Here is a 20,654-nt window from a genome sequence, read left to right on the forward strand (position 1 = left end):
TACTGCACCTTGTTCCAGATAAATCTGCCTCAACATTTCCTGCATTAGTAATATAGCCAATACGTACCTTTCCTTGGAGCTGTAATGTTGCTCTTCTCTTTCTGTGCTTACTACTGATTTTGCAGTGCTTAAAATGAGGTTTACAGTAAAATTTACCTACAAGAGAAAGAATAAATTATTTTATCTATACATTTATGGACTGAAGCCCCACTGTTGCATCTATAAAAGGATGAAATCAGGGTAATTAATGGTTGGGCAGCAAAAAGAATGGGAAACTTGCCACTGACTCTGTATGAGTTTCTTTTATAGTTCACAGATTCACACACTTGATAAATAAGGTGAGGTCATTTATTTACTACACATGTTTAAGGTTAATAAATAGCAGACAAACAAGATTCTATAAATAACAAGTCACAAACCAACACAAGACATCAAGCAGCAAAAAGTCAAATAATCAATTAAAAAAATCTTTGCAGAAGAACCACCTCTGGTCTTGAACCTTAATCCCTTAATAGGAGATCATGTTAATACTTGAATCTACTCAAATCACCTGGAAGTGGCAAGAGAATTTCAATTCAGTTTAATAATTTCCCATCCCTTAAGCCCAGGCTGTAGGTGGGATTGAGTGCCCAAGATCTGAACCCCCCATTGTACAGCAGACTGGAATAAATTACACTGCTGCTTGGCCAGTACTACAGCTTTCAACTCCCAAGTCATAATATCTTGAAAGAAATAACCTATATTTCCCCCATCCATGTAAATCTGCCACTATCATGGTTTATCCTTATAGATCACATTATTTAATGGCTGACTATAAGTAAGAGATAAGAATAATTCTGTATTGTTGGAGAAAAATTATCCTCCTCCCTCCACCCCCCCAGCTCTGACCTGTAATTGGATAAGCTACATTTTATTGACTTATTTTCTACTGAGGATTTCTTTATTTAAAGCTCAGGTCTGTCATAACTTGATTCTTTTGAAAGACTAGAACTGCAAGTACAAGGACTCAAATATCAGCTTGGACGTAAACAACAGAATTGGCAGACCTCCCCCTGACCGAGCTACTCAGCCAGGCCTTTTTCCTTAGTTCCATTAAAAGCATTGATACTTGGACACTCTAAAATATTCTTAAATAGCTCCTATATTACCTTCTTCAACATCAAAGGCATAAATTCCTAAACGGAGTGTTGTAGAACATATTTCACACTTGAAGCACTCCCTATGAAAGAAGTGGCCTTCTGCACTCAGCCGCTCCATAACATATACCCGTTTCTTGCAGAAATAACAAATGTCACTCCCCCCAATAGACTGAGGAAATTCTTTTCGCAGAGATCCCTGTTAAGAGATAAAAAATAGAAATGGACATAAAACTGCTGCACTACATCCAGATATAAATTCTTATTAAGTGGGCAGCTGCTTTAGCCGCTTGAAGTTTTACACAGCCCCCTCCACACACAATTAAAATAAGCATCAGTCAGCTTTTTTATTACTCATTTTCTGCGATTCTGTAGGTTTAGGCAGTAATTCATTTATCAGACATCAGAAGGACTCTGAAGGGTGAATTTTCAGCTGGATTGCATCCAGCTTCCCCGTGGGAGCTCACCAACATTTTGGGTTTGCTCAGGTACAAGAGCAGTGTCAGCCCCACACGCTCTTTCACCGCGCTGGCCCTGGCACCCGCGTCTCAGGGCTGTGGGCATCGGTGCTCCTGGGCAGAGGGCAAAGGCCGAGCTGCCGACCTCCAGCAGCGGGCACACGTTTGGAGACAAGGAAACACGCAGTTCGTGCACAGTCCAGAGGAAAATGCAGACACGGGCTTTAAATTCCAGGGACAAAACCTGACAGTCTTCAGTGCTGGTGTCTGAACTACCACCTACGTCGCTGCAGATGTGCTTCCCCTCTCAGCCATGTTCCTACTGAGATCAGCCCAAGCTAAGGCTTAGTTTGTTTTAAAAAAAATCGATTTAATTCCTACCACAGACAGCCAGAATATTTTTAACTCATTGAACTTTAAAATATGATCTATATTAACAACCTGTACCTATTTTGAAAGTTTTTGTTGAATTTGGGCTGGCAATTAACATTCTTTAATTGCCACAAATCTCATCCTCTCTGGATATACATGCAAACGGTACAGAAAAATACATTATAAATGGCTTAGATGCCACTAGGCTTCCCTTTTCTTATTAGAGGCAGGTATGAGGACGTTACTTTGCGTTGTTGCATTGCGCTAAGCTGTAGGTCGGTGCAGACGAGCATCCTGTATCCACCACAGCCGCCACCACCTCCCTCCCTTTCCCCCCACTGCCACGGCACCACACAGGGGACAGAGGAGGCCCAGGTTTGGCAGAAACCAGGCACATTCAGGCAGGAGCACACAGTCCACACAACTCATCTTTAATCTGCCAGCAAAGGGCGGCCTCAGAACAATTTTTTAATGTTAAGTGCAAGTTAACGATTGTCATTGTCACGAGTCACACTCTTGTGTTTATAAGTTGAGAATCCCATTCCAAATCTGCCATTAGTGATCCATTTTTCTGTGACGGATCATTTCAGCGTATGAACTACACGAAACTTTCCAAATGAACAACCATGCAAATGGAAGAACACACACACGCACTTTAAAAAATATGTTAATAGAACAGGTCAGAAAGTTACAATGAATCGGAAGCAATCGGAGTTTAGTGCTGGCTAATAGGTAAGTGTCACCATTACAACACAAGACCTTACTTCACTTCCCAATACCTGACAGCTCTGAGCAGCAGAGGCAGGAGATGGAGACTGAGGAATGGGGCAAGAACCTGTAGCTCTGTCCAGAGACCGCTTCTGAATTCAACACAGAACAGTGTCAGAGTTTAAAACCAGCTCTTCTTCAAAATGAGGCACAGCGACTCAGCATTTGTGAGCTAAAAATAACTGTATAAACATGTATTGCACAAAACTTTCTTTAGAAGCCACCCTGATTAATAAATGTCTTCTGCTAGTAACTGTACCAGTAATTACATTTAATAAAAGCCTCCTGAAGTTTTAATTCATAAGGCAAGTAATAAAAATTTAAATAGAAGACACGGTGAGCAATATTTCCAGTATATTCACACATCAGCATATTTTGCCAATATGCACCTGATTCCTTAATAAGTGTTAGACTAAAACTTTTCATAATGCTTAACATGCTCCACAACCAGGGTGTTAAATTGCTACGACATTCTGGAAACACCACTCTCTTAAATCAAGTTATTGTTTCTTTGTGGGTTCATTCTTACCAGTTCAAGGGGGGAAAGCTGTGGCTTGGGTCTGTGATCATTCACATACAGATTGACAAGAACTTCAGCCACAGCTCCAATGGCATGTGAGACCTTTCCTACAGTCATCTAACCAGAAAAGGGGAGAAGACGAAGAGTAGAAGGAAGAGCTTTAGTTACTCTTGAAAAAGAATTTAATGAGAAAAGGACAAGAATGATTTGAAAACATGCAAACAATGAGAAAGAGAGGCTAGAAGAAAGAGCAGAGGCAAAGTCTAGCAGAGCACAAGCATGTTCATGCATGATCAGTGTGGTCCAGCTGGTGGCCATAGAAGGCTTCCATGCAGCCCACGTGCTTCTCCCTGCAGACGATGGTAAAACATCTGCTGGGAGCAAATGCTGCTCCCACAGCACAAGGCTACCCACCATGTCCATGAGGAGGCTGAGCTGGGACCTCCTGCCTGGCTATCAGGGTTGGACCATTCTGATAGATTAAAAAACCCTATTGTTCACTTCGACCTCTCAGGACTTTGTTTTATATTTCAGAACAGGAGGTGGGGTCTAAACTTCCCATTAATAGACCACCAACTGCGGCATTTCAGGAAACATTCTATGAAAATGTACTAAAGGTGCCACATGGAAATGTTTCATTGATGCTCACAGAGTCACCATTCTCCCTCTCTCCAGTAACGCAACTCCAGGGAAAACTGGAGAACTATACTCGTGAAAGGAAGAAGTCTCCTTTAATCTGCTTCATCACACTATTGTAGCCATGAGTATTAGGCTGTTTCTAACCAAATTTATCAAAGAGGCGAGCAAGGAGACTGCAGTTCCTTAGGCTGTGGCTCCAAACACACGCAGACAGATCACTGACTGCATGGTCCAGGATTTTGTGTCAAAACACACGCCTGGGGACCGGAAAAGACGGAAGGGGCGTGTGACGTGTGTGAGTGGCAGGAAGGCAGGTACTGCAGCTCTCTGTTCCTGGAAAAAACTCTGTGAAGACTTGGTAGATTTACAGGAGTATTTTTTACCCTGAACCAGATTTCCTGTAGTGATTTTAATTTTAGTTTTATAGTCAACATAAGATCCCACAGTCTCTCTGGTAGCAAAGTCAGCAAGGGCCATCCTGGTATAGCCACGCATCTCCTGAAGCTAGGACATTTTTTTTTAATATTCTCAGTGGATCCATCATATATTATGCTCCATTTGCCTCCTTCAGAGCCCAAATTTTAAGTCCCACACTTCCCAGTGAAATGATTTTTCTAGTACCACCACATCAAGTCTCGCTAATGGAAAGGTTTTAAAGGATCAGAAAGTTACCATGAGGAAAGGAGAAAAAAATATAAAAGCAATGGCGTTAATGATACTCTAAAATAATATTAAAATATTTTCTATCAAGCTTAAAAGCAACTATAAAGCATTGTGAGTGTGTTTTCAAAAATCATGATGGATAAAAATATTCTTGCTAATAAAAAACCCTGAAGTTCAGGAACTTGGGAACATGTCCAGCCCCTTACAGCTCCCCTTATCTTTTGAGAGTTATCCCATAATTAACTTAATATATAGGCAGATACAAAATATGTACGTTAAGACAACAAAGGCCATTCAAGGGACAAATTCCTGTACTGCTCAGTTTTGTTTAATATAAAAAGACTTTAAAATATTGTTCAATATCTGCACAACTTGTGGGGTAACAACAGCAAAGTCAACTCTTAATTACGTACTACAATGCTGTCCTAAGTGGTACATTAAATTATAAACTGATACTAGAACAGAGATTACTTGTTACTACAGGAAAACTATGTTCCTTTGTATCACTTAAGATGGCTAAAGACAAAACTTTCCTTCCCAAATTCTGCACCTCTGAATATGTTGAGCAACTTTTAGGTTGCATAAAACTTATTACTCATTAATTTCTAGGTAAAAAGAAAGCATTCAAAGTCAGTTGAAGCAGAAAGTTTACCTTGAACTAGTTAAAAGCTGGAGCAATCAGTTAAACAATAATGCTACGCTTAAAGTGCAAGTAGTTGAATTTCAGGAAAAGTATCCTTAAGCCTGAACTACACCTTGCAATTCATCAGGATGGTTGATTTCTGTTCTCTACCCATTGGAGCAATCTGTGTCAACAGTAAAGCAGTCAAAACAAGAAAATTGCATGTTTATGTATACTTAAAAAAATGTTATTACAAGGAAATGTTCTTGTAATGAATGTGATCTCACATTCTATGTAAAAGCAAATGGGATTTCAATTTAACCTAGTGATCAAAAGATTGCTGATTCTTCTGGCCTCCTAATCAACAACCACCAACACAAACACCACTGCTAGTGCCCAGCAGGGAGGGCAGGAAGCAAGTGGACCTGAAGACTGATTCGAGCTCATTTTGGAGAAAGTGTTTAATAAGGATGTGCCACTCGGGCAAGTTCTCTACTGGTTGTCCTTACTGAATTGGGTATGTGAGTAGTCAAGAGTGGATCGATTTGTTACAGTCTCAGTACTGCACTTTTAAAATGTCTAGCAGAGAGATCTACTTAGATTGGAGCATTGGGCAATGATTAATGGGATGACATTTAACCAGCTGAAATGCTGGATTCTGCACCTAAGTCGGAGTAACACCAGGCACAAATATAAACTGAGAGAGGAGCGGCTGGAGAGCAGCCCTGCAGGATGGGATCTCGGGGTACTGGTCCACAGCAGCTCAACAGGAGCCAGCGGTGTGTGTCCTGGCAGCCGGGGGGCAAACTCCATCCTGGGGGCATCAACACAGCGTGACCAGCTGGTCAAAAGAGGCGATTGTCCCACTGGATTCAGCACTGGTGCAACCTCACCTTGAGTGCTGTGCACAGTGCTGGACCCCATAATTTAAGAAGGATGTGAAGGTCCTTGAAAGCATCCAGAGGAGGGCAGCAAAGCTGGTGGAAGGGCTGGAAGGAATGTCCTGTGAGGAGCGGCTGAGGACTTTGGGGTTGTCTGGTTTGAAGAAAAAAGAGGCTGAGGGGTGACCCCATGACTCTCTACAGCTTCCTGAGGAGGCGATGAGGAGGGGGAGGTGCTGGTCTCTTCTCCCTGGGATCCAGCGATAGGACACATGGGAATGGTTCAAAGCTGCGCCAGGGGAGGTTTAGGCTGGACATTAGGAAGTGTTTCTTTACTGAGAGGGTGGTCAGACACTGTAACAGGCTTCCTAGAGAGGTCGTTGATATCTTGGGCCTGTCAGTGTTTAAGAAGCATTTGGACAATGCCCTTAACACGCTTTAACTTTTGGTCAGCCCTGAAGTGGTCAGACAGTTGGATTAGATGATCGCTGTAGGTCCCTTCCAGCTGAAACAGCCTGTTCTATTGAAATGCTGTTCATTCATGAGAATTCACTGAGGTAGCCCCATGAGCACCTGACACCATCAGAAACCCACAGAGAATGAGAGGGACAGGGTGCATAAAAGCAGTGCTGCCCTACAAAGCTCGTGACTCCTGCCCTTGTACGACAACAGCAAAACCACTGAGCAACCCTGTGTCTTCTTTACACCTCACCCTGCTTGGGGGATCAAAATCTTCAATAGCATCTTCATATACTTAATAATTTAAGTGTCATAAACTCCAGTTGCAGAAGACGGTCTGATCCCAGATTTATGCACATTTCTTTAGAGAACCTGTGAGCTCTTACGCACCTTAGCTTTGTTCAACAGCACACAAATCCCTGCCTGCCTGATGCAGCTCAGGTACCCTAGAAACTCAGTATATACATAATAGGTTTTATATTTTGCTCATGGACTCACTACCCTTGAGGCTACTATCGTACATGAGGTCCCACACACACATGCAATTTTGTAGTGCTGGGGCCACTATCAATATGTATGTAACAGGCTACTGCTCACAATTCAAGCAGGTTTATACCAGTAGCTTTAAATCCTTTTTTGGAAAGGAATCTTAAAGAGTTATCTTAACATTGTGGATTTCAGGAAACAACCAAGTAAACAACTAAAAATCCCCAAGAGTTTGTGATTTACTAAAATTATTGACCTGTCAATGACATGATGCCTAAGCTTTTCAGCAGGTTGATCAGGCTGGCTACTAATGTGGGTAGAGAAAGCTGCCTTCTATACTTCCCTGTGCTATTATTTATAACACCACAGCCAAACAGCAAGTAAGCCTCATTTTCATAAAACAAAGGAAACTTGCTCTATGGCTCCACAAACACACAATGCTTTTCCCTTTGTTGTTTCATATCCTTAATGATTTTCCTGGTCTTATTTTGCTTTGAGAGTGATTTATTTATTTTTGGTGCAACCTGTCACATATATTTTACCTCATAGATAAACAACATTTGAGTAATAAGTTACTGTGGGTAGGAAACACCCAAGCTCTGCTAAGTGCTGGCAATTAGAGTCACGTCATTGAAGGGAAGTAGCTGGTCCAAACTCTGCAGGCAGCAAAGCTCACTGATTGCAACATCTTCAGAGCACTTATGACATATTGTGTGGATTCACTCATGCAAAGCTCAGATGAACATAGTTTTCTGAAGGTCAATCCAACTTGAAACAGAAACAGGAATAGCCAAAGCTCAGCCTGTAATATATTTGTTAATTCATAATTCTACCTATGCAAATGTTGACAGCTGATTAAAGCTAGAAGGTAGTTGTGATTATTACTGGCAACTTGCATATAGTGTCATATAGAAGTTAATTCTTAATAAGTTGTAATGACTGTATGTCTTTAAAAGAAACAATATGCTTCCATAGCCTTCCTTTCAAGTGCTCCTTTCAGGACTGAGGCTTAATAACACGTTCCTGTAACAAGACAGTAAGAATCCTTAGCCACCACTTTCAATAAATATGCCACGTAACTAATACTGTTCCGATGAAAATCCAACAGATGTAAAGGATCGTCACATCTGATAACAATCTCAGTGCTCACTTGAAATTAGAACGACAGTACTAACTATTTAAAGGATGGGATGCTGCTGATATTTATAGGTCATATCTCATGAAGTCTTAAATCTCAAAAGACTTCTACTATCTTCTGTTCTTCTGCTGGGAGAAGCAAGAACACTGAGAGCAGCACAAGGGAGCTCCTTCTGTTGGCTTACCAATCCTGAAGCCTTTTTTCATACTGAAGTCTAGACATACCTAGTGATATCTCTCGGAACAGAGACCAGAAATACAAATTCTGAGTCTTATAACCCCACCCTCAAGATAACACAAACACAGGCAACTACCGGTACATATTCACAGCAGAGGCATCCAAACATATTGTTAAATTATCCTGCACAGTACTTATTGCGCACTGTGCACCTGAAATATATAATTTTATTCATAGAGTGCTGCACATTTAGCCAGTGTTTTATAGAGTAGGATAAAATCTTCGTGTTCTGAAAAGTGTGCACTCCTAAAACATTGGGACAACAATTTAACCACAGAAGGGTATGGACAGATTCCTTATCATGAAATCAAGGCAGCAGCAGGTGTTCCCTAAAGATATAATACTCTTACAGTAAAAGCAGCAGTAGGAAATCTGCTTCTTGGGAAAATTTTGCCTGAGAAACAACAAAAAGTAAGCCAAAACACGGCCTGTGTAACTTGAAGAGGAACAGCAGTTAAGTTGCCAAAGGGAGGTAAAGCTAAAGCAACAGGACTGAATTGACCTCACAGCACATGAATAGTATGGAGAACAAAAGTGCAAATAATGGTATTGGACACAGGTCCAAAAGGCCATGGAGTCCATCCCCTGTCCTGAGGGCTGGATTCGCTTTACTTGTGTAAAGCAAGTGCACACTGGCACAACCTGCTCCAAAAGGCACCAGTGGTGCAAACCGGCAGCCTCACCCAGCACCCTGCTCCTTACCACGCAAGAGTCCCCTGTCCCCATCCCCAAGCCTGACCCGAATCTCCATGTCCACGGTGACCATCCATCACCCCTCAGTGTGCCGACAGTGGGCGCGGAGGACGGGCACCCTCCCCTGCTCTGCAACCGCCTCGCCAGACACCAGGGCTGACTCACCCTGTCCAACCTCACCACTCCCTCTTAGCTAGCCCTGTAGCAAGGGTGGCACCAACAGTGACAATTGTACCCACTGGCAACCCTGGAAAGGAAGCTCAAGTGGGTTTTTTGAACATTGGCATTCTGTTCGGATCAGCTATTACCTCAGCTACCTCGAATGGGAAGAAAGAAAAAGTTTTCCTGTTGATTATCAGACCTGCTATTTAAAAATTCTCAAATATGCCAAAGAACACATGTACTCCTATCTAACCAGCCAAATATTTAGCAAATGACATGAATATATATTTACTGTGCTGGTGACAGAACCAGATTTTCTTGCTTCAGCTGTGCTGCATTCTGCCATTACCTCTAGAGAGAGCACTTTCAATTAAACTCAGCCTCAGTGAAATCAAGTCACAACAAACTATTATTGCACCTTTTAAACACAATGGCAAACTAATACAAGGCTGCGAGCGCACTTTAAACAAAATGCAGCCGAATTAAAAAATCCAAAAATGACTGCTCAGGCCCAATCTTCTGTAAGAAGGAATTTTAAAATCCCAGCGAAATTATTACTCGCAGAGTTTCCATATGATTAAGAGCCTAGTTCTCTTATTCTAAAGGGTTGTTCACATTGGTGGTGTTTTTTTTGTTGTTGTCATTTTTGTGTGGGGTTTTTTTTTCCTTTGCACCATCACAATGGTTCTCCAGATCAAATAAGTAACAAGTCCTGATATTATGAAAACCATTACTTAGCTTAAAACCCATCACATGCTGTAGCTCCTGGGTCATAAAAAGTAAGAGGTAAATCCAGGCGAAGGAATTAATTTGAAGCTGAAGGGAATTAGGGGATTACCCCAGTAAGGCACTTGCTGGGCTTGCAGTGTCCTTGAAGAGCTGTGTCACCTATATTTTCCTGGGGAATGAGAGTAAGGAGTCTTTTCAACACAGCTTTATCTCAATCGAGGAATGCGTCTTTGCAAACTGCAAGTCAGCTCAGTATCTACCTGCTCAGCAGAGGCTGTGAGCCCAATTCCAGCCTGCATCAACAATATGGTACAACATAACCTAAGAAGATCTAGACCAATTCCATGAAATGGTCCTGCTGAACACCTATCAGATGGGAAATCACCTTCAGCCAGGGCTTACCTGAGGTTGGGCAATACTCATGAGTATTTCATAGAACTACTGTTATTTAAATACAACAAAAGCAGGCAGAACGCTTTGCTCCTCCTCGTAGCAAATGGTGATGGTACCTGATTTTGCCAAGTAGCACTTGTTTTGTGTGTCAGGCAGCAGAGCCGCCGGCTCCAGCAGCACCTGCATTGGGTCACAGCAGTCACCTTCAATACTTCTAGAAACCTGAAGTTTCCACCTTTATTTCCACACCAACCCTGTTCAATACTGTGATGTTCTCAGACTGCTGCTACATTATCTGTGTGTGATGGAAAGAGAACCTGGGCCTTCACCTGCCCTGAAATGCTGAAAAATACCAAACTTTCTTCAATTGAAATCCTTCTAAAACAAGGGGGGTTAGAAGCTAATGTCATCTAACCTTCCACAGACAAAAGCACAGCCACTGGAACATCAGCTTAAGTAGTAAGAGCTGAATGTCTCTAAGTGTTACCTAACTGCTTCATTCAGAGTATGCACGTTTCCTCTCTGTAGAGTTTGCTGTTACAAAGAACTGTATTCTAGCAATTAATGTGCACAAGCAAGTTTAAAGTAGAAATAATAAACAAACAAAGCAACAATAAAATCTGTCTGTTTCGGCAAGTGCTCATGCCATTCTAAGAGATGTTCTCTAATTAAAATCACCATTATCATGCAGGTTCTTTCCTGCAGTCCAGACTGAGAGAAACACAAACGCCACCCAAGAACAGCTAACCAATCCAGAACAGCTAACCAATCCCACAACACTCCGTCAGCTACACACTGTGAAGCGCTCTCTCTTCTAGGCATGTCTGTGCTATTATCCAACAACACAATGCTTCAAATTTTCAGAATTGAAGATAAAATTTTTGTCAATGATTTGCTCTGCTCTTTAGATTTATACCTGAACTATTTTAAATGATGACTTCCCTCTTACAAACATGCAGAAGTAACAACAGTAAAGAAAGTAAAGTTTGAGTCAAACGTGAAATACAACCCGTACAACAGATCGGCTGGCAGCATTTTCATTTCAAGCCTTTTCTCAAGCAGCATCAGCTTTAGTGTAAGTTTGGGTTTTATAGGAAAAATCTGTTAATAGAGTACCTGTCTAGAAGGAATAGCAGGGGAAGCTGAACCGACAGACGATGGAGAAGAGGCAGCAGCTGCATCATGAGGTGGAGGGCAAGAGGGAGCTGGGGGCTGAGAATGGGCTAAGCCTTTAGTAGGTAGCTTATTCTGTGTAAAGCAGAAACAGGAGAATTATCCAAGAGACAGTGACATTAGCACAGGTTAAGAGAATAAATCACAGTCATGCATTAAAAAAAAAAAAAAAAAAAGAAGAAATATAATAGCCACAGTTCTGGTCTGTTCTCTATTTCTGCACAGTGAGGAGCCATGGAAATCATCATGTCAAACGATATTATTGTACTCAGATTTCTTACCAAAAATATTTACAGTGGACAGTAAAGTAAGATAGTGCTAGGAGAAAGCATAAGAAAACATAAGGAACGCCAGACTGCACTAAGAGCTACTGCTCACCAATTCATTAGAAACTGTGAGCTACCAGCATATACTTAAGCACAAGACACGGTTTATTTTAAGAAATATCTCTTGTGCTGAAGTACTCTGACTAGCTTTATGACTGAGATTGTGTTTTACCTAAATTAAAATATGCAATAATATTTAAACAAAGCTTTTTACCAGTCTCAGAATCCAAATTATTTTTCAGATCCACTCAGGATGAAAAGGAAGTTAAAAACCAACACTCCAATTTTTTTTCCTCTCATGAATTCTTATATGTCATCTTTGCACTTCTTCAGGTGCAAAAGCTAATAATCACCTTTGGAAACTCCATGTATCCAAACATTGAGGCAAGATGTGCTGCTTTCTCTTTAATGTTCTTTTTATGGAATTCCCTATTTGCTATATTCTGAGCTCTCTTCTGCATTAAGGGCAAGAGAAGGAAAGCCAATAAAAGAAAGAAAAAGAGAGAGAGAGAGATTTCAGTTAATGTCACATATATCATCAGAAAACAGCAAGTTTGCAGAAAGGCTTTTTATTGTCTTAATATAACCTAAAGTCAACAGAGAAAAAGCCAGCATATCCAGGGAAAATACAGATTAACATACATGCTTAAGAGACAGAAAAGAAAAGAAATTGCTTGTCACCTGTTTCATTTTTTCCTCCAGGTGCTGAAGACGCTCAAGCACTCCAGAAAGTACAAATGCAGCAGAACAGGCAGATGCGAGATTTTCAGAGGTTTCTGACAGACTGGGCTGGGTATCTGTTTTTTGTACAGTCTTTGTTCTCCTGGCCATATGATCAGAACCATTTAAAGACTGTTTGGGTTCCCTGACCTCGTGTTCACTCCTAGCTACCACCTGAAACTGGGAAACACTGCAAGTGAAAACAAATCTGCTTTCTGCACTACCATGCAGCATATGCAGCTTTTAAAGATGCTTCCGAAAGCGCAGCACAGGCATGCATATCACTAGAAATAAAATGTTCCCACATCACTCTTTGCACACCACCTGCTGCACCTCCGATGCTTATGTCCATGCACTGAAGTAAATCATAGTTTACGCAGGTCTTGACATCCTTCTCTAGGTTTGTCTTGGTTTTTATGAACAACCCAGACACCATCAGTGCAGAAGAACATGACATTACATCTCCTTTTAGGGTTTTTATCAAAGGTTTTGGAGGTGTTTGGGGTTTTTTTTAGCATTATATCTGCCTGAAACTAAACTTACAATCAAATTGTAAGAATATCAACAGCAGTTCTTGGCATAAATATAGATCTAGTCTGACTCAAGTCAAGCTATAACGTATTTCAGATTTAAAGCATTCTCTTCAGAGAATGGAGAATAGGTCTCTGAATTTAAGCCTTCATATAAAATAGCTTTTGAAGTAAGCGAAACATTTGAAACAGTTCAGCTTTATCAAATTTAGTCTTAAAAATGACCTTCCAGGTGGTCTTTTTGTGACAGTTTTCTACTTCACCTTATCTGTCCAATTTAAACAAATAAGCAAACTTTCCAAATTTTATCAGAATTAAAATTTTAAAACCTAATGCAAATCAATTTGTAGTATGCTCCTGATGTTTTGGGAGAGGACACCTGCCTTTAAAACAACAATTCTCAACCCATTTACGAATCTGCATTTTTCATCAGGCTGATCTGCAGATTTCCACATGCAATGCAGATCCCATTTCACTGCAGACTACTCTCAAAATGCTACTACAGGATATTTACTGCTATGTAAAACTCTAATGTAAAGTGAATATCATTATTATTTAATATGAGATTGCTTCCATTGGAAGTACTAAGAGAAAAATTAGACAATGTATTAAAAAATCTTGCCCCATGTATATGATGCTGCAAAAGAACTTCCAGCAGTAATTCTTACAAGTACTACTTAAAGGAATAAAAAACTTGGGCATCAATATCAGCTTTTCAGTGCCCCAGATTTTATCTTTAGACATTTTTGATAGCTTTCTCAGGGTGGAAATCTCCCTTTGCCTTATCATTACAACAGGCCAAAACATTGAGTACATGCACAGACAAATTTCCAGGTACTGCTGTAGTTTTCTATCATGTTAAATATAGCTATATAATGCTATTTATACAATTTGGAATCTGGATATGATAACACAGAAACCAACACGTTTTTAAGGATTCTTTTTCTACACAGTTACTAATTATTTCAAACAATTTTCTCATCTGCTCAACCAGGTATAAAACAGCCTTAAATTTTAATGTGGCTTTCACACTTTTCAGGTAAATGTATCTGATAACTCTGCAGATTACATCAAGATATTTTATATATTCTGTAGTTACACAATAACACTGAGTTCTCAGCAGTAAGAGAAATGGCGTGCTTGTCAGGTGTTACCCATATGAGCTCCTACCTGCCTTTTTGGTTGAGGTGGAAGAAGACTTGGATCCTTAGGTTTAGCAAAGCGAGGATTAACAGGAGGGTCAGAAGATAGCAGGGCTGGTCTATCTATTAGCTCCTTGTAAAGCATTTAAAAAATTATGAAGACAGAGTGGAAAAAAAAAGGAAGACAGTAAATTGGATTCAAAGATCTTTTGAGGCAGAAAGAAAAGCTGCTTTTAAAGACACATTACTGAGATCAACAACATGTTTTGCAGATTTTTGTCACCTACCCATTTTATTAACTGCTTCTACCATCAAAGATATATCTAAAAATCAGCACATTCAGTATTCTTCAGGAGAGGTTATGATCCTTCAACACAGCCACACAAACCTCTGTCACACATGGAAAGCTCGGGGCATTGACAAGGAGCCAGGCAGAGTGCAAACAACAGTGGTTCACAGGCTGAGCCGCTCAGCATCTATAAAGCCTACACTTCTGGAGGACTTAAATACGCAAATAAACAAATGGATACAAGCACAAATAAGTAGGAAAGCCACCACCCTTGACGGAACCTCAACATTTTGCTCATCCTTCAGATCTTTTAGGTGACAGTTCCAAACTCCGCTGATTCAAACCTTCTTGCTGCAAGTGTGATTTTGATCTTACCCCTAACATGACAGCACAGGATTATTTTTAAAATGCCACTAGTCACACTGACAAACCACCATGAAAACTCCGTGGCATGCACAAACATGTTCTTTATGCCTACTTTAGGAATGGAAATTGCAGCTGGACACATCTTGCAAAAGATTAGGTTCCCTTCTTATGCTTTCTAGATTTTCCACAAAGATAGATCACACTGGATGTGTGATGTACTTTACTCATAGAATATAGGAAAAAAAGTCCTTCTGCAATACCACAGGCAGACAGCTTAGTCTTCCAAACAATCCAAAAATTCTAGTCTGGCTTGCAAGAGATTTCTAGACATTGCAATTCCACAACACTTTATTAACGTAACAGATTAATACATTACATTAATATGCATTGGTCAATCTATAATAGTCACATTTGTTCACTAAATATTGAGAGGAATACCTTTAATTTGCATAAAGTATAAAAAAGACAACACTGCAAACACATAAAAGATCCATTTTTTCCCTTGGAAATCTGTACCATGTTCACAAAGAGGGACTACAGTTTAATTTCAGTGGTTACTTCTACGTTCATCTATGACCTACCTGCCTCCGCAAAATTGTATTTGGAGCATTCTCTTCAAACTTTGCCAACAGTTGTGTTGCCATTGATTTAACTTTATTCTGGTTCGTTCCTTCCCTGCTATCATTCTGTTCTTTCCCAGCATTTGTCCCTTGGCTTGAAAAGCCTGAAGCCTGCAAGGAAACAACAAATTATGTTTTTCTTGAGTTCACTTATGACACTCACGAAGAGAGAGAAATAGAGAGATAAAATCCTTATTAGCAAAGGCTGAAAGGAAATACAATCTGCAGGAAATTAAAAACGACACCATTAAGTGTGCAAAAGTGACTAAAATGTATTTACTTTGGTCCCAGAGCACAGTAAAAAAAGGAACATGAGTCAGTGCTCGTGAAGATAAAGCAGAGTCACAGAGGTAACTAATCAGAGAGGGTCTAGGAATCAAGCTGCAATGCAAATTCTTCAAACAAAAATTTATTTAAATAACCAAATTTGGGGGAACAAAACAAAACAAAACAAAACAAAACAGTCCCCAAATACCCAATAGTTTAAATGTTCTTGGGTCAGAAAGAAAACCAGTGCAATTTAGGTAATGCTGTCCTCCCCATCAAATGATTGAAATAAATTTAGCTCTTCTTCAGTGCACACCACAATAAATGCAAGGTTCTAATGGCGGAGTCTTTTTGTTCCTGCCAAGCACAAGCGGCCAAGCCCCGGCCCCCCGACTCCAGCTGCTTCCTCTGGTGCTCATCAAGGAGCTGGATGCGTGTGGACATCACTGAACACCAACCTCCTCGAAGACACCAAAAAGACCTTTTCGACGTCTTTTGTTGGTCTCATTTTCTTCCGTTTTCCCTTCAACCTGAAATGGTAAAGCCAAAACAAGTTCCATGGATTACTGCAGCAGTTACCAGATTTACCCAAGCAGTTCCTCCCAGGACTCTGATGGGTGAAAATACACACTCGTATGCTTGGGTCAACAAAGCCCCTACAATACTGATGCTTACCTTTTCCTCCTTCAGTACTAAAGAGTTTATAATTCACAAAGCACTAGCACATCCTTCAAGAAAAAGGCATTACAGCATCAGTAATTTAATGAATGTTAATCGAGACTACACCGTTTTCCATATAAACAACAGTATCTAAACTCCTCACTCTTTCAATATAGCCTCCACATCTCTCAACCTGGATGCCTGCATGCAGATCATGTGTTCAAGGTGCAGACATATCTCCTTTTTTTGGAGCAATTATTGTGTGCCTCAAAGGTCTGCCCCCTCTGTAAGTTTCATCTCCCTGACTATGGCTTTACATTACAGTACTCAAGCAACCAAATTGCTTATTTCATTCTCAAGCTATGCACATATTTGACTATTTTACTGAACTAGAGATCACACAAATAATAAATAATACTTCATAGTTAGTATGCACAAACTTGCAAAATAGTCAATGCTTTAAAATTTGTATCAGTTCTTACTATAATAGATTCAGTCTTGAAGAACTGGTATAATGAAGAGGGCTGGGTTTTCTTTGCCTGATGAATTTCATGTTAGGTTCTATTTTATGAACAATAAACTACATACTACTTATGTGCATTTGCCCACACTGTAACTTAGTAATTGCTCAGTCATCTTTAAAAAAAAAAGAAAAGAAAAAAGGAATAAAGAGAGAAAGATCAAAGAATACAAGCTTCCTTTTTACATATACACTGTTTGTAATAAATCATTAGGCAGTGAACAGAAGTAATCCCAAACAACTTCTGGGCAAATACCAAAATAATCAGATGACAATATTTTGATTGTTTTGCATGCTTTGGTACACTGTCTTTCAAGCACCAGCTCGCAGTAACCTAGCTTTACACTACCTATAATCATTAGTCTACCAAAGAAGAATGAACAACATAACAGCACAATGTATTCTGCATAATAAACTGTACCACATAAACACAGAATGTGCTTAAGTGAAGGGAACAAACAAGATGTTGACTTTCAAAAATCTTACATAAAGGATTTTCATTAACATATTCACAAAGAGGAGAAAGACAAAGCAATTTAATTGCCTAGCAAAACTCCAAGAAAAAAGGATTGTGCCCTTTATTGTGTAAACACCTCCATGCATTTATTAGTCTGGAGCACAGGAAATCCCAGTTCCTCTCCAGCCTGGCTGATACTGGGAGAATGGAAAACACTGGCTGCCAGAACAGCCACCGCCAGGCCGCGTCCTGCTGTCATGGACCAGGATCCCTCTGCCAGCCAAACACCAGGACAAACCAGGTGGTATGGGAAGCTCAGTAAGTGACACTCTGTCACCCCAACTGGTTTTTGATTCTGTGCTTTCCAACAGTCACACCTGGCTACAATGCTCAGCTCTTTATGGAGGAAAGAACCACAAAACTGAAGCCACAGCCAAACTCTTAACTCGGGCAGTAGCTTTCCAAGGAGCTTCCCTTCCCAGCTATTAATAGTTTCAGATGGTTACAGCACTCCCAAGTCTCTGTCCTAACCCAAGTAATGTGTTTCTCGTGAAGTTTCACGTCCCACCCATGACAAAGCTGCAGAGCCTCGTGCAAAATAAGGTCTCAACAGACCCGCTTCCCCAGGCTGATTTGGAAAAATATCGCTTCCACCTCTCCTTTCAAATGAGCCCCTGTAGGGTGAAACCGAAGGGGCCCAGCAAGCCAATCACCTCATGCTTTCATGTAGTGCCAAGAACTCTACCTCCTGTTATGACAGAGGCTTATTTCATGATGGGAGGTTAGTCAGAGGCTGTAACGGCTTGGTAATGGAAAGCACTCCCCACTACTAAAAGCCTCTTTACTTCTGCAAATAACTCATGGAAAAACAACAACATTGTGGTCAAGAAAAAGGTTTTTCTTCTAAAGAAGGCACCCACACGAAAAAAGCAACGTTGATTTTGCCTATTTGGTTTCTCACTGGTTGGTTAGCTGGGAAATGTTCCACTGGGTTTTGTGTATATGTGTATAGCAGGGAAGTTATTTCCTAACAAGGATATATGAGGCTACTGGGCAACTGACTGTCCATAGGTTTTGAAAATGTGTTCATGGATGGAAAATACTCAGGATTTAAGTAAATCTAGGACATATCTGCAAATTCTGAAGTAATTTTTCAGGTTAAAAAAAAAAAAAAAAATCACATTTCTACCAAAACTGAGAAGCAATATATTAAAATACTGAGAAATACAGTACATACATGTACATTTGAACTTTTATAAGGGACACTGAATTCCTAAAGAAGCAGGAAATCTGTACTTTTGCAGGCAAAAGTTAGTCTCTGCATAGGTGTAAATGAAGCAATACAGTTAAGCATTAAAGTGGTCTGTTAAAAAAAGAAAGAACAAAAAATAAAAGAACTTGATAATCATCATAGTTGATACACAGTTTCTGGATAGCCCAGGAACCTCAAAACCTGGAACAGTTTCGCATTAAGCTATATTTCAAAAGATGTCCAAGTTAAATTCATATTGGTGGAGGAGGACATGCTGCTAACTTGTGCTGGTTAATCTGCAACAGTTGTAGCTGAGACACTGCTGCCTCTGAGCCAGGTGGTGCAGACACTCCCCATTTAAATTGAAGTTAAAATGCAGGTAGGCTTGGCTGTGAAAGCAAAGCCCCTCCTCAAGGTCTCCTCTCAGAAGAGGACCCAGTTAATGAATAGGTAGAAGGTGAAACAGTCTATTACTGGATAATTTAATCAGAGTAACTTTTAAATTAAATTAAACTTTTGAAGTTATAATCCATGTAGAAACACATAGACAATGCTCTCACTGGACAAAATCCTATATCAAATGGTATTAACTCAATTACGCCTTCCAGGCCCTGGAGTCTTCAACTGCAGCATGTGTAGGCAGAGATGTGTTTTATACTGGGACTTTAATAGGGCATGTCAATAAGTTTTTATTCATAAGTGACAAAGAGAGAAAAGTAAATGCATATGACTAAGAGATCATTACTTTTGAGTCATGTTAGTCAACCTGCCCACTGTTTGTCACCGTTGCAGGCTTTATACATGTATAAGGGTTTGAAAGCTTCCCTCCAGAATCCTGACAGCATTACAAACAGTTCAAATCACTGCTTTAGTTAAAAAATAGCACCCCCGCCCAATCAACAAGCATTTTAGCACACCAGCGGTTATTTGAACTGATACATAATATTATAGCTGTATACAGAGCTCTGGGAATACAGAGCTACAGTACTAGTTTTCCTAAAGGCAGAAATAGTCCAGAAAAATTCCAGATGTTCCTATCTCATAAAAGCCCAGCAAACGAAAAAACCAAAACCCCAAACCCTGAAACAAAAATAAAAACTTAGCATCTAGCATTGCACAAAACCTCCTAAAAACACCTTTAGAAAAAAATCCAAAAATAAAACATAAAAGACAATACAGGTAATGGAGCAGGATCTCAAGTATTTCAAGTTGAAAACTGCAACTTGTAAACACGTCAAATAGAACATCTTCTCACTTCCACCTACACTGAAGAAGATTAACATGGACAGTGCACATGAATTCTTCCCAACTACACCCAAATTCTCACCGTAATTTGAAATTTTGCATTTACAGAGAACACCTAACTGGGACTATAACTAATGCTTCAGCAATTTGACACTGACAATGCTTCAGTTTTATCATTGCAAACACCATAATGATTGAGTATGTATATGTGTGTTAGCTTCGTTTACTATGAAATCTTATTTTTTTACTATACTAAAAAAATCTCCTTTTTGCTGGTCTTTTAATAGTAGGATATATATATATATATATATATAAACTTTATGAGATTGACAGTTTATTTTCATCTTTTGAAAAGAGAAAGATTCACAGGGCAAGTCTTCCTTCACAACTTACCTTTGGTACTCGTTTTCTTGGTAAAGTTAAATTGATGTAATTATTAAAGATGAAGTTCGATGATTTTGCTGAGCAAAGATCATTATTTTCTCCATTTTGCTTGTCCCCAGCATCTGTTCAAAAAAACCAAATGCTTAGAATATTTGTTCAGATTTGTTGTTTAAATACTTTGACCAAGCCAGAAATTGCCAGTTGAGTGCTGGTTAACAGTCATATGTAAGAAATCCAGGCAAATAGAAGACATACAGTGTAGGAAGACTTTCTAAAAATGGAAGAGAAACGCCCAGGAATGGACACGCCACGTGCAGTCATCCTTACCGGACAATCACTCTAACGAC

The 20,654-nt window shown here is 39.9% G+C and overlaps 1 protein-coding gene across 16 annotated transcripts in view; it reads right to left on the bottom strand.

Moving 5' to 3' along the window:
- MICAL2 (microtubule associated monooxygenase, calponin and LIM domain containing 2) overlaps positions 1 to 20,654 on the bottom strand; it is a 132,903-nt gene that overhangs the window by 56,042 nt on the left and 56,207 nt on the right. For 9 of the 16 annotated variants that reach the window (XR_011739267.1, XM_071808890.1, XM_071808888.1 and 6 more), the window contains exons 14-24: positions 20,317 to 20,429; positions 16,248 to 16,319; positions 15,484 to 15,633; positions 14,276 to 14,380; positions 12,537 to 12,755; positions 12,209 to 12,310; positions 11,473 to 11,604; positions 3,264 to 3,371; positions 2,746 to 2,826; positions 1,149 to 1,335; positions 68 to 156 (exon numbers count right to left, since the gene is read on the bottom strand). Coding sequence is in view for 15 of the 16 variants with exons in the window: in XM_071808890.1 (XP_071664991.1) it covers positions 68 to 156; positions 1,149 to 1,335; positions 2,746 to 2,826; positions 3,264 to 3,371; positions 11,473 to 11,604; positions 12,209 to 12,310; positions 12,537 to 12,755; positions 14,276 to 14,380; positions 15,484 to 15,633; positions 16,248 to 16,319; positions 20,317 to 20,429 (1,358 nt within the window). In the remaining variant the exon portion in view is untranslated. The remainder of the gene's footprint in view (positions 1 to 67; positions 157 to 1,148; positions 1,336 to 2,745; positions 2,827 to 3,263; positions 3,372 to 11,472; positions 11,605 to 12,208; positions 12,311 to 12,536; positions 12,756 to 14,275; positions 14,381 to 15,483; positions 15,634 to 16,247; positions 16,320 to 20,316; positions 20,430 to 20,654) is intronic. The other 7 variants (XM_071808893.1, XM_071808891.1, XM_065838293.2 and 4 more) reach the window with 6 other exon arrangements.

Source organism: Patagioenas fasciata, chromosome 5, assembly GCF_037038585.1.
Source record: "Patagioenas fasciata isolate bPatFas1 chromosome 5, bPatFas1.hap1, whole genome shotgun sequence".
Classification (NCBI taxonomy): Eukaryota; Metazoa; Chordata; class Aves; order Columbiformes; family Columbidae; genus Patagioenas; species Patagioenas fasciata.